This window comes from Cavia porcellus, unplaced genomic scaffold, assembly GCF_034190915.1.
Source record: "Cavia porcellus strain 051 isolate PalLab524CR breed Dunkin Hartley unplaced genomic scaffold, mCavPor4.1 scaffold_2, whole genome shotgun sequence".
NCBI classification, from domain to species: Eukaryota; Metazoa; Chordata; class Mammalia; order Rodentia; family Caviidae; genus Cavia; species Cavia porcellus.
In genome coordinates this window covers 120,533,647-120,548,898 of record NW_026947485.1, presented here as the reverse complement: position 1 = coordinate 120,548,898, position 15,252 = coordinate 120,533,647, and the positions used below count along the sequence as shown (strand labels likewise).

Genomic DNA, 15,252 nt, shown 5'->3' with positions numbered 1-15,252 from the left:
TAAGACAAAACAGGACATAACAAAGCAGATCAGAACAAAACAATGTAAGCAACACAGTATTTCACCAGAAGACAACCCGTAATTAACAGTAACTACCACGTCTCTTTCTTTGAAATAGTTGAGTATAACTTCATATATAGTAGTATCAAACGTAACAAAATAGTATGAAAACACTCAAGAGAATGAGAGTATTACAGGGCATTCAGAACCAAATAACAGAAAACAAACAATGGCTACTATAATATCTCATTTTCCATAGAAAATTTGTTTATACTTTCACAGGTAATACTGTCCAGTAAGGTACAGCATGATAGAGCCAATAGAAACAGAAGAGCAAAAAGCATGGTAGGACTTCAGAGTAAGATAATATTATATCTGTACTGGCTATAATAATGATTTGTTTTTGTCAAATTAGCTGTTCATGCCATCACAGATAATGAAATCAAAGAAACAGGACAAGCCCATTCCAACTAATGAATGTGATCATTATGAGTCTTCAAAACAATGTAATGGGGAATCATGATTACTATAAACTCTTATGTACTCTTACTATTTTTTATACTAGGGAGACTATACGGTATTTATACATATGAGTTTGATTTATTTCGCTTATGAGTATGGTCTCAAGTAGTGCCCATTTATTAGTAAATATGGAGTACTACCCAACTATAAAGAATGATCACATAGAGATATTTCCTTTCTCATTTTAATCACAGCAGAAAATGGCCCCCGTCTACTTGTGCAAGCGGAACAAGCCAAGGTGTTCTCCCACAGAGGTGGCAATGTCACACTGCCCTGTAAATTTTATCGAAACCCTTCAGCATTTGCCTCGGGACTCCACAAGATCCGAATCAAGTGGACCAAGCTAACCTCAGATTACCTCAAAGAAGTGGATGTCTTTGTGTCCATGGGCTACCATAAGAAAACCTACGGAGGCTACCAGGGCAGAGTGTTCCTGAAAGGAGGCAGTGACAATGACGCTTCTCTAGTCATCACGGACCTCAGCCTGGAGGATTACGGAAGATACAAGTGTGAGGTGATTGAAGGCTTAGAAGATGACACAGCTGTGGTAGCATTAGACTTGCAAGGTGGGTATCTATACAAAAGCCTAAATAGGAAAATGGTAATTAATCATGGCTCTTTTTTATCACCACAGGTAATGTGTAGTGGTTACCATAGTAATAATGTGAAACTCAAAAGCCTATGCCCAGGGTCCCTTTCTGTTATTTTGTACCTAGCAGTCTGCCTGTGATTTCAACTTTCATGTTTGCTTTTGTGCACAGTGGAAGCTGTTTGCACCTGAGGGCAACATGCAGTGGAAGTGAGTTAATAATTTTTAGAAATCGCCTTGTGCTAAGCCAAGTTCACTGCCAACAGATAGTTAGGGAGAAAATTCACATCAGATTCTTTTTTTATTATCCTTCTAAAATTATGTCAGTTTCAAAATAATGGCAGGTTTTATAAAGAACATCTGTACTAAAATGCAGGGAATTGTATTCTATAAAATGACTGTAAAAACTTATTTAAGAAAAAAGTCACCTCTGAGTTTGTTTAAATGCTTCTGTCAAGAAGTACTTGTTTAATGACCCAGGGTCTCTTAGACACTGAATACAAAATGATCAAGGGGTGTTTTGGGAATGGGGAGGGCCCTGTGTCCCGTGTCATACATTCAGTTGTTTCAAAAACCAAAATGCATGTAAATCTCTACAAGGCAAGGCATCCTGTCTATGTTTGCTTCCCTGCTGGCCAGCAGCCATTCATTTTCGGAGTATCTCATCTGATTTTTCATGGATTTCTGCAATACTTTACCTTGAGCAATGCATTTTGACGACATGACCACAGTACTTTCCTTCCATAGAATGACAGTGTGTATTTACCAGATGCTCACTTCATTTCCTAGTGCAGATTTGTGGCTTTCAAAAGACAACAGTGCCAGTTGGTCCACTAGCGTATCACTAGACAGCTGACCTTCTAAAGGCGCACAAGTCCATCACAAAGGTGGACACTTACAAGCTTCATATATCTAATGACTCGCACCGTCCTATATAGTACCTACGGGGACACTTTGCTGGCTTCTCTTTGTGGCCGTTCTTGACTCCTGATAGCCTGCCACTTTAGCTTCTAGGTCTTATTTAATCACTGTAATATCCATGAACATTTTTCAGGCTTGAAGGAGTAACTGGCTTAGAGAATGAGTCACCAAATATTAACCACGTTCCCTTGTCCAAGGAACAGTGAGAGGCTAATAGCTGATAAGCATATATTTTGCCTTATGTGGCTGACCATAAGCTTTCCAACCTTTGTGCACATCATTTCTGTACCACAGTTACCTATCCCAGACTATGTGGAAATCATCCTTAGGTTATTGGCTAGATTCTTCAGGTTCTATCCTGATGGCTTTATTGTATTCTGTGGTTATCTTTATAATTTTTTGTAATTTCATTTTCAAATACAAAATCCTTATCTTGTGTGGCATGAAGTCTTGGCTATGGTAAAACCTTCTAATCATTACCAATTAATTCTATTACTAGAAAAGCATGCAACAAGAAATAAGCATTCTATAAATATAACATAGGTAGTGTTACTAGAAATTAAGTAAGTAGCTTCACAGAATTCATTGCAGCAATCAACAAATATACAAAAAGGACATTAAAAATTATACGTGTTCTCACAATCTTCTTCCATCAATGGATGAAAGTGAGGCCAGATACATAAAAATATATTCTCAGAAACAGAAAAATAATTTCAGATATGTTCATACTACTAATAGACACCAGAAGAGGCAACAAGGAAAATAAAATTGTTTTGTCTACATGGTCTTTGCCTTATTACTAGAAATATGGACTTTACCAAGTTACTGATATTTTCATGTAGACCAGAATATTAAAACTATTTATATATCTAACAAATTATTATTTACCAACAAATAGGATGAATTGAGCTGTGTGATTATAAATCTTAAAAAGTGTTCCCTCAAAATATACTTCCACAGACTAATCCCTTCATATTGTTTTATATTGCTGTTTTCCATGGGATGTATCATTCTTATTAATCTCATTTGTAGTGATACAAAGTAGCCCTTCCTGGAAAAGATAAGGGCTTTTGATTATCATTTGATATATAAGCATAAAGGATAAATGAATTAGATATAACCATAAACTCCCGTTTCCTATCCTTAAGATCAACTCTTCTTATGTTTGCAGTTCTGGTGAAAGCAACACTTTGCTCCACAACTCAGCTATAGGAATTGCAAGCTTTTGCATAAGCAAAGGAGTCTGCAGTTAGGTGTTGGATTCTTAAACTGAAAGTGAGATAAGCATGTAAATTACTCACCATCATGTAGTTCCAGAAACATCTTTGCTTGAGAAACAGCTGAGGGTTGGACTGTACCTGCTAAATGTATAGAATGCAGTGAAACTCTTGGAACTTTGGGCACTGAAGTTGGCCTTGATTTACCTGGAATATGTTCTTTCCAGCATCATCCAACATTTCTTAAAATGTGTTGAGTAAATATTTTAAGTTCGTACAATCAGTAAGTGAGTATTTAGTCTCATAGTTGAAAAACATTGACATTTTAACCTCAAATTTCCCTCTAGCTTTAGGAATTGATTGCATGAAATTATGTTAAATTTGAAGGCAACTAAAATAAAAATATATTACACTAGATTGAGAACTAAACTAATCATGTGTTAGTGACACATAATGGGCAATCAGGGAAAATTACTAAAGAAATTATTTTCCTAATGCTCATGAGAGTTTCCTATGATACATGATAGTGAATTTAAACCTAAATGGTTTTCCAGGTGTTTGAAATTACTAAAATATCCTGTATTTTCCCATGCCACCATCCTGAGACATTTGGGAAAGGGAAGCCGAGCCAATTAGAAGATGTTATAGAAATATGCAGTAAATGTTTACATTTTTAACATATTCCAATAAAAGACATAGTGCCATCAGTCTCCCTCAGAACACTCTCCCCTGCTCTCTGCTTTGAACGGACTCATCCATTTTTCTTGCCACTTTCTGAAGCTGCTCTGGAATTACTCCTTCATACATGTCTTTAAAAGTTGTGAAAAAACACAGCGAATGCTACTGCTGAGCACCTCTCAACAGAAGGCAGGCTCTCAAAAATATGCATCCTCACTCACCTTATCCACCACCTCTGGCACCATGTACCTTCTGGATCCCCCCGTTCCCCACCCCCCCGAGTCAAAGTGACCATGAAAGCAAAATGTTTTGAATGGATTCAGAGCTCCTTGGCAGCCAGGAAAGTACATGTGAAGACACTGACGAAAGAGGTCTTCCAGAACTGCTACAGTTAGTGACCAGAACTGTGGGATGAGCTGTGTTCAAAGCTCCAAGCAAGGGAGAATATTAGGGGGGAGTTCATGCCAAAGCATCTTTTACCGTAACTTTTAAAAAAATATTTAAACATTCACTGTGTGTTTTGATCATGCCTTAGAGCTTCTTTCCCCCATTCTCAGGCTGAGATTCATTGAGATTTTCTTCTGTCACTTGAGTTGTAGCTGCCAAGAGACCCTCTCCTGGGTGAGCTCAATGTCCACCTTTCCTGGGCATTCCAGGGGTGCCAAGGAAAGGGGACAAAGCCCCTTGGGAGCAGGAAGCACCAGAGTGGCTCCTTCCCAGGACCTGCTGAGCTCCTAGCTGAGGCTACTGCAGACACCTGCTCAGACATTGCTCCAGGCTCTTTCTCCTACTCAGCACAGCAGGAGTCAGCAGCAGCCCGGGGAGCCCATCCCTTTCCCTCTGGCTGCGCTCCAGCCTACAGATCCCTCAGCCAAGAGCCTGAGCCGGCAGAATGAGACCAGGAAGCTGTCTTGGAGCACTGCCTTAGGGACGGTGCCAGCTGGACCGCACTGAGGACAGCCGTGGCTTCCAGAGACCTTTGGTGCATGAGACTGATTCGGACTGGAAATTTCTTTTTGTAGAGTCTCCCAGGACAATTTACAAGAGGAAATATTCCCCATGTACTGCTGATGCAGCTATGTATCTTGCCTAAGGTCTGCAGACTGGTCATGTGAGGTTGGAGCCCTCCAATTACTGGGTCAGTGGGACAAGCCTGTGCCTTCCACATGTTGGAACCTTAGTTACTCTCAGTCACATTGTAAAACACAGTCACTGCAAATTAATTACCTGTTACTGATCATAAGGATGCTGCTCTGACATGCGTTTTTATGTCCTGTGGTAGAATTGAACATCCCTAAGCCCATTTTTTGTTTTACACTGAGACAAGGTCTGGCTAAATCATAAGTTCCCTGGACTGGGCTTGAACTTGAGATCCTCTCACCTCGGCCTTGAATGAAAGAAATGTGGGACAGTGGTCATTCTGTATGTCCAATAAATGAAATAGGGTTACTTCCCTAATCCAGTTATTTTCACCTTAAGAAATTGCTGGGGCCAGGGATCTAGCTCAGCAGCATGGTGCCTGCCTAGCAAGGGCAACGTTTTGAATTCAATTCCTGGTACCAAAAAAAAAGGAAGAAAGGAAGGAAGGAAGGAAGGAAGGAAGGAAGGAAGGAAGGAAGGAAGAAAGAAAGTAAGTTAGTTGTGCAGGGTCCTGTGAGACAGCTTACTCAATAAAAAGGAAAATGGTTTCTGAAAATTCCTGCCCTTTTCCAGGCAAAGTCAAAGGCCGAGTCATGCACTGACATCCACTAAGGGATTTTGTTCTCTCAAATATTCCACTTCAGCGGTAATGAGTGAGCTCACTGGTGCCTTTTCTGTACCAGCCTTGTATAAGTTCAGGGGAGTGTTTCATTTTTTTTACCTGTTTGTAGTGAAAAATATTTTAAAGCTTAGGTTTCCACTTGCAGTATTTAAAATGGAAGCTGAAAAACAGCAATGAGATATTTTTCAGTGAAAGCCCTTATTTTAGTTGTATGAGTAAAGCAAGAAGATTAAAGGCTGCACTAGACATTGAGAGAAATAAGAAAGCCACCATGCTTGGGGGGGGGTAGCTCACTACTGAACTGTCATATGAACTGTTTAATCAGGTTTGTTAGATATGCAAATTAACTTTAGTCTCTCCTAGTAAGAAGCTTCTCTGTGATAATAACCTATCTAAGCAGCAATGCAGATGAATGTATACATGGTTTTCAATACTTAGAGTTTCTTTATACACCCCAGAGACTAGATAAAACCACTCATTCTGTAATAACTTCTAAGGAAAACACTGTGACTTTTGACAGATCCGCTCTCCCTGGGCCCTGAACACCCTGCCCTGCTTAGTACCTGATACTTTCTTCCCCAGGTGCAGGGCCCTGGGATTGAGCTGCTCCTGGGGTCAGCAAGCAGGTGCAGAAGCTGCATTCACAGGCTGGGAGCCCTCCTGCTGCTCAGTACTTCCAGAAAGGAGATTTTAAGGCGTGGGTTTAGCAAAGTAGACAGCTCTTGCAGACATCAGAGCCAAGAGCTGACTGGGACTCTTGGCCTCAGAGGTTCTTAGAAGGACAAAGGGCTCTGAAAGGCCACCCTGGGGTGCCACCCTGGGGCAGCAGCAGTCAGCAAGGTTTGCAGAGTGTGGCTCCTGTCTGCCTGCCCCTGCTGACACCTCACCTTGCCTCTGGACAGGTGTGGTCTTCCCTTACTCCCCGAGGTTGGGGCGCTACAACCTGAACTTCCACGAGGCGCAGCAGGCCTGCCTGGAACAGGACGCAATGATCGCCTCCTTCGACCAGCTCTACGAGGCCTGGCGCAGCGGGCTGGACTGGTGCAATGCTGGCTGGCTGAGCGACGGCTCGGTGCAGTACCCCATCACCCGGCCCCGGGAGCCCTGCGGAGGCCAGAACACAGTGCCTGGCGTCCGGAACTATGGCTTCTGGGACAAGGAGAAGAGCAGATACGACGTATTCTGCTTCACCTCCAACTTCAACGGTAAGACGGATCTGCGGCCTGTCCTGCACTTGGCTGTGACACTTATCTCCTTAAAAGCCAAAGCTTTGAAAAGTCACACAACATTCTTGCATGTCACAGTGTTAGGGCAAACCACGTTAGGTATAAGGAAAAAGTATGTGTTTCCAATACTTAGTGCATCCAAACTTTATTATGAAATCACTGAAACTGTCACATGCTCTCTGGGCTGCTGGTGGTAGGGTTTTCAGTTTTTGATTTGTTTTCATTTTTTGTTCTTTGAGACAGAATCTTGCTAAGTCACTAAATTGTCCAGGCTGGGCTTGAACTTGTGATTCTCCTACTGCAACCTCCCAGAGTGCTAGAATCACAGGTGCACACCACCACGCCAGGCAGAGCCAGCTACCTTATTTATGGGACCCCATGCCACATGAAAACATAGGTTATAAATTTTAGAGGATAATGGAGAGCATGGAACGAAGCATGAGGGTCTGCATAGGCCTCAAACTCAGGAAGCAGGACCTGGCCCTCAACAGTTGGGTTTTATACTAACTGTTCCTTCCCCAAAATACCTTTCCCTCACTCACCTTTCAGCTCAGGTTCTGAGATTAACTCCCTCAAACTGAAGTGAGTATTGCTCTTGAGCTGGTATCTTAACCAATACCTACTTCTCTTACAACACTTTTAATTGCTGACCTCGCCTGCTCCTGATTTCAGGAGCCAGGTGACATGCATTTGGGGAAACAGAAAGGAACCAGAGGTCAGCGAATCTCTAGAAAGAGCCAGGTGGTGAATATTTCTGGCTCTGCTCCTTCTGTGTTCTGCAGCCTCCCAAAGCTCTGCATGGTGCAGCATGAAAGCAGACATGTGCGGACTGCCCTTCTCACGGGCGAATCTGGGCAGGTCTGGCATGTAGATGAGGGAATTCCCTTGAGTTCTTTTTCCCATTCACATCATCTGAATCTAGAGAGAACCAGGAAGTTACAAATTTATATTTTACTAACACCACATCCCCAGTGTGTAATCAGGTAAGAGAATCTGGGTGCATCCCAGCTGAAATTCAGAAAACCTCCAGTCGACATTATCACTGCATTTTGTACATATCTCATACCTATTAACAGGATCTCAGTAATTGATGCTGTGCAATAAATGGTGAAGCCTAACTGGGTTTGTGTGTGTGTGTGTGTGTGTGTGTGTGTGTGTGTGTGTGAAATCACGACATGGCAAGGTGTCAGGGATCAGAGGATGGGCGTTCAAAATAATCCACAAATCCATCTTCTTTGGAAGAGAGCAAAGATGGACTGGGTTTCCATTCTGTGCCCGTGGCAGGTGACTTCCTACATTTTATGTATTTTCATACTGTAGCCTTTGAATGAGAATAATGTCTTATTGATACCTGGAATGAAAAGGACTTGAAAGCTTTTGATTTTTTTTAAATGGACTTTTATGTCAGAAATGGTTGTGGGTTTTTTTTTTTTTTTCCCTTTCACATTCAAATTTTGCCTCTCCAGACCCTTGTGCTGGGCTGCAGCCTTGCTTCAGCTAGAATTTCAATAGCCCTTGCTTTGAACATGGCATTCTGTCTCCTCCGGGACCACAGAAGGGTGTTTCTTCATGGCTAATTAGCCAGCAGAAATCGCATCTCTCCTTTGCTTTTGGCTGCTAACGCTGCGAAAGGGCATGTGTGAACACACACTAAGGGAAGAGTCACCCAAAAGGAATTTCATGGAGAGAACCCAGGGGGTGGCCGGGGGTGACAGTCCCAGCTTCCCAAAGCCTGCTTCTCAGCCCTCCTCTGTCCGGCTCTCTGCCTTGTGAGCCGCTTCCTGTTCTGCTCCTTCTGTGTGATTCTCACAGGGGTGTTCTCCCCGTCTCCCACCTGCAGGCCGGTTTTACTACCTGATCTACCCCACCAAGCTCACCTATGACGAAGCGGTGCAAGCCTGTCTCAACGACGGTGCTCAGATCGCCAAAGTGGGCCAGATCTTTGCAGCCTGGAAGCTCCTGGGCTACGACCGCTGCGACGCGGGCTGGCTGGCTGATGGCAGCGTGCGCTACCCCATCTCCAGGCCCCGGCGGCGATGCAGCCCCACCGAGGCGGCCGTGCGCTTCGTGGGCTTCCCTGATAAAAAGCACAAGCTGTACGGCGTCTACTGCTTCCGAGCATACAACTGAGAGGCCAGGGCATTGCTCCCAGCGTCACCGAGAACATGTGAAAGGTGTTTTCTTTGGTTTTGTTTTGTTTTGTTTCAATACGAACTCATGCAAGTTACCAAAACTGTGATAACCCTTTTTTACTGTAAAGAGTCATTTTCATAAAGGCCAATTCATTGATTTGTTATTTGTAAAGCTATCCTTCAATATATATTACTAATGAATATAATTTTAAGGGGAGCTCGACACGGCCAGGAGGCTTTCCTGCCCAGCGCTGTGTGTGCTGCCCTCCCTGTCCCCTCTCCTGACCTGGTCACGTGACAGCCCCAGATTTGCTCATGCCCCGCTGAGGCAAAGAGGCCTCCTCAGAGCAGCGGCTTCCACAAGCACAAATTTTACATATTTCTACAATCCTGAGACGCACTCTGATGAGAAAATTAGAGCAACAGATTCGCAAACCAGGCTTCTTTACACAAATCGAGGTGCCGAGGGGTTGCACAAAACTGTTTTTGCAAGGGAGCAGTCTAACAGTTTGCTAAAGGTGAAGGTTTTGTGTCTCCAGTAAATCGCCCTTGACTTCCTCCAGTCCTCCCTCTGTATACAGAAAACTACAAGAAATTTACATGGCTCAGATGCATAGTCATAAACACAAGGAATCTTCCTTAATAATCCCACTTACATGAGGTCTAAACATGCAGATAATATTTAACACCCGTGAGAGGCTCCTACCTTCTTCTGAATAAAACTGCAGGTGTCTGAGAGAAATCGTTTTACCTTTTGAGTAGCATTACTGAGTTATATTTAAATTCTGAGAGTCCTTTGCTAGGTAGCGTTTAGCATCCACTCAGGGCAGTCACATAGAGAAACTGCTGGGCAGAAAAATTGTAAAATTTAGCAGCTTGATTTTCTGTTAGCCTATAAAATGTTACTGTCCTATAAAAATAACTTTAACTATTTAATATTTCTTTTTTATTTACATTATATGAAAAAGTTAAATCATAGAGAGAATGAATAAGCATACACTCGCCTAAACAAGGAATAAACACCCACCTCTCAATACCCGTCTTCCTATTTTTATGTACACTAGAAAGCCCACATGGTGCCTGTGTCTGGGGACAAAGTCGACAGTGTCATCCTAAACCTTCCTGGAACTAACAGACATGGTCAATGCCATCAACCTTGCAGGTCATTAGTAGGAACAAATGAAATACTACAGCTGTCATCTAAGAGTTTACACTAAAATCTTCAGGGCTTTCAAGGCAATCTGAGTCCAGCTTCAGAAGAAAAAGTTCTCATATAGCAGCTCCAATCTTAAATAAAGCTCTGTTTTCCTATATTTGTATGACCGTTGAGACCCCCACAGGGACCAATATTTGTATTCAGATTGCATTTCATGGTTTCTCATCATTTCAGGATTTCTAATCAATGGGATTTAGTATAATAACCTAAGGATGACATAGCTGGTATACTTTCATGAATGTTTTTAATGTAGGTTTTTCTCCCATGAACACGAGCAAATAAATCTGTTTTTGAACTGATTTTAGTTGCATTTAAAGGTCTATAATAATCCTGATAAATTTATAAATGTAGAGTCATATATGGAAAGTACAGAGCAATTGGAAGTCCATGAAACCATAACTCTATTCATATATTATTGAGATGAAATATTGTAAATAAAAGTAGATTCTTGGATCAAAAGCATATCTGGAAATTTTCAGATGCTTTAATATTAAAGGTGACAATGTATGCATGCACATTTTAAAGTTAGACCAGATATGCAAATTATATAAATCCAAAGAGATTATGAAGTTAATTCAAATACTGCTGGTATAAATAGAACCCACACTTCTAAATTAAAGATACCTAAGTGGTCTAGGGTAAGAGGAATGTATTATTTACAGAGGGGACAGTCTCCAAAATAGCAACTCTAGCACTTCAGATAAAAGTGGGGGTTAGCTCATTGGAGGAAGCCCATACTTGAACAATTATTACCTATATTATAAGAATTTTATTAGAAATTAAAATGAGAAAAATTTTCTATTGAAGCAAGTATATAACTTTCAGTTATTGTCGTAGAACTCTGCCTTTATAATATTAAGTGTAGTATGATTTCTTAACTTTTGAATACTTACTAGTACAGGATTTGGTGCTGATCAAAATCTCTGGAGTGACTGTTAGCTGATTAAAATATATACCAATTGCACACAACTTTTCCATTCTTGAAAAAAAATCTTAACAGAGTATTGCTGAACATAATATTTGTCTTCTGATCTCACCCTCAACATCAGAATCCCTATATTTTTGGACTCCTAGCTGAAGAAAGAGTCTTTTACCATTCTGATTTTGCTGTTTTGCCAACAAATGTCTGTAGTCCTACTTCATTGTCCAAAGTTTCTCACTAAGAATGTCTGAAAAAGAAAAGTTATCCTGGTCCGATTCATAACAGAAAGTTGGTATTATGGCAGCTCATGCAGAATTTGGCTTTTAGACTTTGATTATAGGAATATCAGAAGAATGAAATGGAAGGCTGGTTTCAAAATCTTGTTTTCACCATTTTGTCTATAATGAACTCTTGTGACTGTAGAAAGAATAAAGCATATCTAGGAATTTCACTGAGACAGCTACATTTTAAAATCCAAACTGAAAGAAGCAATTCATAGAGAAACAGGCCAGGAGTGAAAACAAATTATCACATTCACACTGGAGGCCATCTTTGAGTGATCGTTGCCATGTTTTATCACAGTAATTTTTAGCCAACTATGGTATTTGTAATTTTAAACTTTCTTTCATAGAAAGGGGGCCGGTACCTGTTAAAAAGTGTTATTTTTTGCGATAATATAGTTGCTTATTATTTTGGCAATAGATGTAGACTCCAAGGAGATTCCAGCTTGGTTGCTGGCAGCCAAACTGGGTTTTTGTTTTATTTCAGGACTCCTGGGGACACAGTGGTGTCATGGAGTAGCTGGCCACTGGAGAGGACAGGATTAACGGGGAATCAATGATCTGTTTTAGTTGAGGACAGGTCAGAAAAGGTCAGTGGGCAGCTGACAAGAGTTTTGCTGAGAAGTTAACTTTGTCCGCAGCTCACCACTCCCAGAGCAGTAATGATGTGTGAGAGAAGAAATGAATCAGACAACATTCAACCACCCTATTAGAACACAAATCTCTATACAAAGGCCATTAATACCTACTAAGTGCAAATTTGAGAGGAACCAATCTGTATTACAAAATGTTTTCATTTTCTGTAAGATAACAATGAAATGGTAAACATTAAAATTGATTTTATGTCACTGCAGTATCTTCTGATTTTTCTGAGTTGTAGAATCAGCTACTTTGTGTCAAACTCTGTCATTGCTTTATTTCAAGAAAACACATTTAGCTTATACTTGTTCTGTTATATTTGAGTTGAAAATGTAAATGCATTAGTTGTTTCCTTGTAGTCTTGAAAAGTTAAAAAAGGATATAGCCACGGTATCAAAATCAGTTGACTTTTCTTTATATAATTCAAATCACTGGTTTGCTGACCAGCTGAGCAATCCCAGAAATCTGTGGTGGACAGATTCAAAGAATATAGTTGAGATACTTTATGGCATCGATTATGAGTAGTGAATTAAAAGTTTTTATTTCCATACTCCAATCCTTTTCTTCACCACTTTCTACTCCACTCACTAATAAGAAGCATATTTCTAGTCCCAACCTAGAATTTTCAGCATTAAAAGTAGTTGTGAATGTTCCTGGTACGTATACAGAAAACAGATTTTAGGAGGCACGGTGCTATTGTTGATGCAATACTTGAATGAAAGCACGCAGATTTTGAGCCACTGACATTTAAACAAAAAAGTATAGCACCTTTTGGAATATACTGGTGAAGAAAAGAATGCTACCACCTCACATCATCTGTGGTGTTTAAGTTTTGCAAAGGTGAAGGGCATTGTGTTTACTGTGGCAGCATTATACAGCCAGGCCACATAGAGAACCTGCTTGACAGGAGTGCTGGAGGGTCTTCTGGAGTTGCTTGGTGATGTGTTCAGATGTGAGACCCTCAGTTCCCCGTCAAGTGGCAAAGCGTACTACTATTCTTGAGCAGAACGATGTGCCTCTCAATGGACAGATACATAAGGAAAGAAAGAGGAAGGGGTTAGTGGGGCGCTTGGGGGAGACAATGAACTGAGAAGAAATTGACAGGCTGTTTCCTTTCCTGCTTCAGTTTCTTGGGCCCCGCAACAGGGTTACATGAAGCTCAGCTGTCTCTGCTGTTGAGTAGATGAGATCTTTGGGAACCTAACATGTTAGATTCTCAGGGAGAAAATTCCCTGCACACATTTATTTTTTTCCCACTAACAAGCAAACAAATTTGTTGATTTTTGTTGTCTTCCTTTTAAGCCAGTAAAGCTGTTACCTTCATAGTCACTCATCACAGGTCATCGAAAATAGCCTGGGCCCGCCCAGGTGTAATTCCACGTCTTTTTTTTTAATGTTTGGTAGTAGAGATTGCACTCAGGACCTCATGCTTGCCAGGGAGGTGCTGTGCTGCTGAGCTACATCCTGGCCCAGTTCCATGTCTCTTACGAAAATCAAGCCATTTCTCTCTCAGGATTTCTGTGTCCGGCATCTGAGGCTGAAGCCATCCAGTGTAGCTTGGGCTTTCAGATTTGGTTTTTTCACTCAGCTGATGTCTGTCTGCAACCTATGCTCTGTTTATTCAGGAAAAATCCCCAAGGTTGAAAGAAAGTGCATACTGGCCACGACCTAGTAATGAAACCCTGGGCTCTAACAGTGTGATGTTCAAGTTTCTAGCAGTAATGGATCCCAGTACTTTTCTTTCTAGGAAGCAATCTATTCCCCAGACATTCATCCTGCTTGAAATATCTGTAGTTTCTTTTCTTATTTTTTTATATTTTTTTTAAAATGCTTCTTCTTTTGGCTTTGATCAGTGTGGAATTCTTCTTGCCGAGCATCATACATATGCAAGGAGGAAAGAAAGATGAAAAGCAAGTCACTTCACAATTTTAGAGACTGAAAAAACTTGCAGATGCTGAGAATCATGCATGTGGCTAAAAGCAGAGCTGCACAACCGCTCATTTCTTATTCTGATAAATAAACATATTTGCGCATAACCCTTACTGTGAGCCCGGAGAAAGAGAAAGAGAAATGGGGTCCCTTGTGAGTCTCACTGTGCTTGAGTTCTGCCGAGCTGAACATTATTGCTGCATGGAAGATGCTTGCTCCTGTGATGACAGCCAGATTTCAGGCAGCTAAAAATAAATTCTCTTCTAATAAAATGAATGTCTTTAAAAAGCCGTTCTTTCAATTCAATGTCCATAAAAATTCAGTCATGTGCTACAGCACTCGTACTTGTTTATCAGAAGCACCCAGGGAGCTTTAGAAAAACACCCAGGCCTGTTCTCCTCCACAATTACAGTCAAGGAAGCAAGTAGACCCCGGAGTTGGAGGAGCACCTCAGCGTACACAGACCAGCTGGCCTGCATTCCCATGGGCAGCTGAGGTGAGAGTGACTGCTCTGAACAACTCAGGAGAGGAACAAGTGCCCTTCCATTCACAGATCCTCGGGCTGAGGTTTACAGCTCTCAGTGTAAAATTATTTTTCAAAGATGAGTCATTTGTTTGCTTTTGATTGCACTTTGAATATTAGTGAATCATGAATATAAATCTTTTAATTTACTTTCTCCTGGTGATGAGATGGTTCTCTCTCGTTATTTTAGCAAATATGTATGTAGTAAACTACTTATCTGATATTGTCCCTCAAATTTTTATTTAAACTATGTATTATTCTGACATCAAATTCCTTACTTAAAGTCCTGAAATATAAAGGATACAATGATAATTGTATAAAGTGCCTTGGGTATAAATATTCAAACACCATATTATAGCTAAGGGCTCTTGACAGTTCTATAATATCTCAGAAGCAAAGATCTGTGTCCATCATGAGCTTCATGATGTAAACATAGGACCTCTGAAAAATAGAAAGGCAACCGACCTTGGCAAGAAAAAAGAAGAAAATGAGAAAAAATGTAAATGAAAGAGATGTTGGAGGAGAACGAATTCCATCTTGGGCCTCAGTAAAGATTTATGGTTCTGTTTCCCAAGTTCCAGAAACCACTGCCTATTTTTTAAGTAATACATGTTCAAAAAAAAGAGATAAATATTGTGGCTTTATCAAAGCATGTTTATTTTTGGCCCTGTGCACTGAAAGCATGCCTTCCTTGT

At 40.9% G+C, this 15,252-nt stretch overlaps 1 protein-coding gene across 3 annotated transcripts in view; it reads left to right on the top strand.

Annotated features, from left to right (window-relative positions):
• Window positions 1-12,319, top strand: part of Hapln1 (hyaluronan and proteoglycan link protein 1) — a 66,477-nt gene extending 54,158 nt beyond the window's left edge. For 2 of the 3 annotated variants that reach the window (XM_013143671.3, XM_063245303.1), the window contains exons 3-5: window positions 717-1,088; window positions 6,592-6,894; window positions 8,756-12,319. In XM_013143671.3, coding sequence (XP_012999125.1) covers window positions 717-1,088; window positions 6,592-6,894; window positions 8,756-9,045 — 965 coding nt within the window. In that variant the 3' untranslated portion in view covers window positions 9,046-12,319. The remainder of the gene's footprint in view (window positions 1-716; window positions 1,089-6,591; window positions 6,895-8,755) is intronic. The other variant, XM_003479471.5, reaches the window with a different exon arrangement.
• The last annotated feature ends 2,933 nt before the right edge of the window (window positions 12,320-15,252 follow it).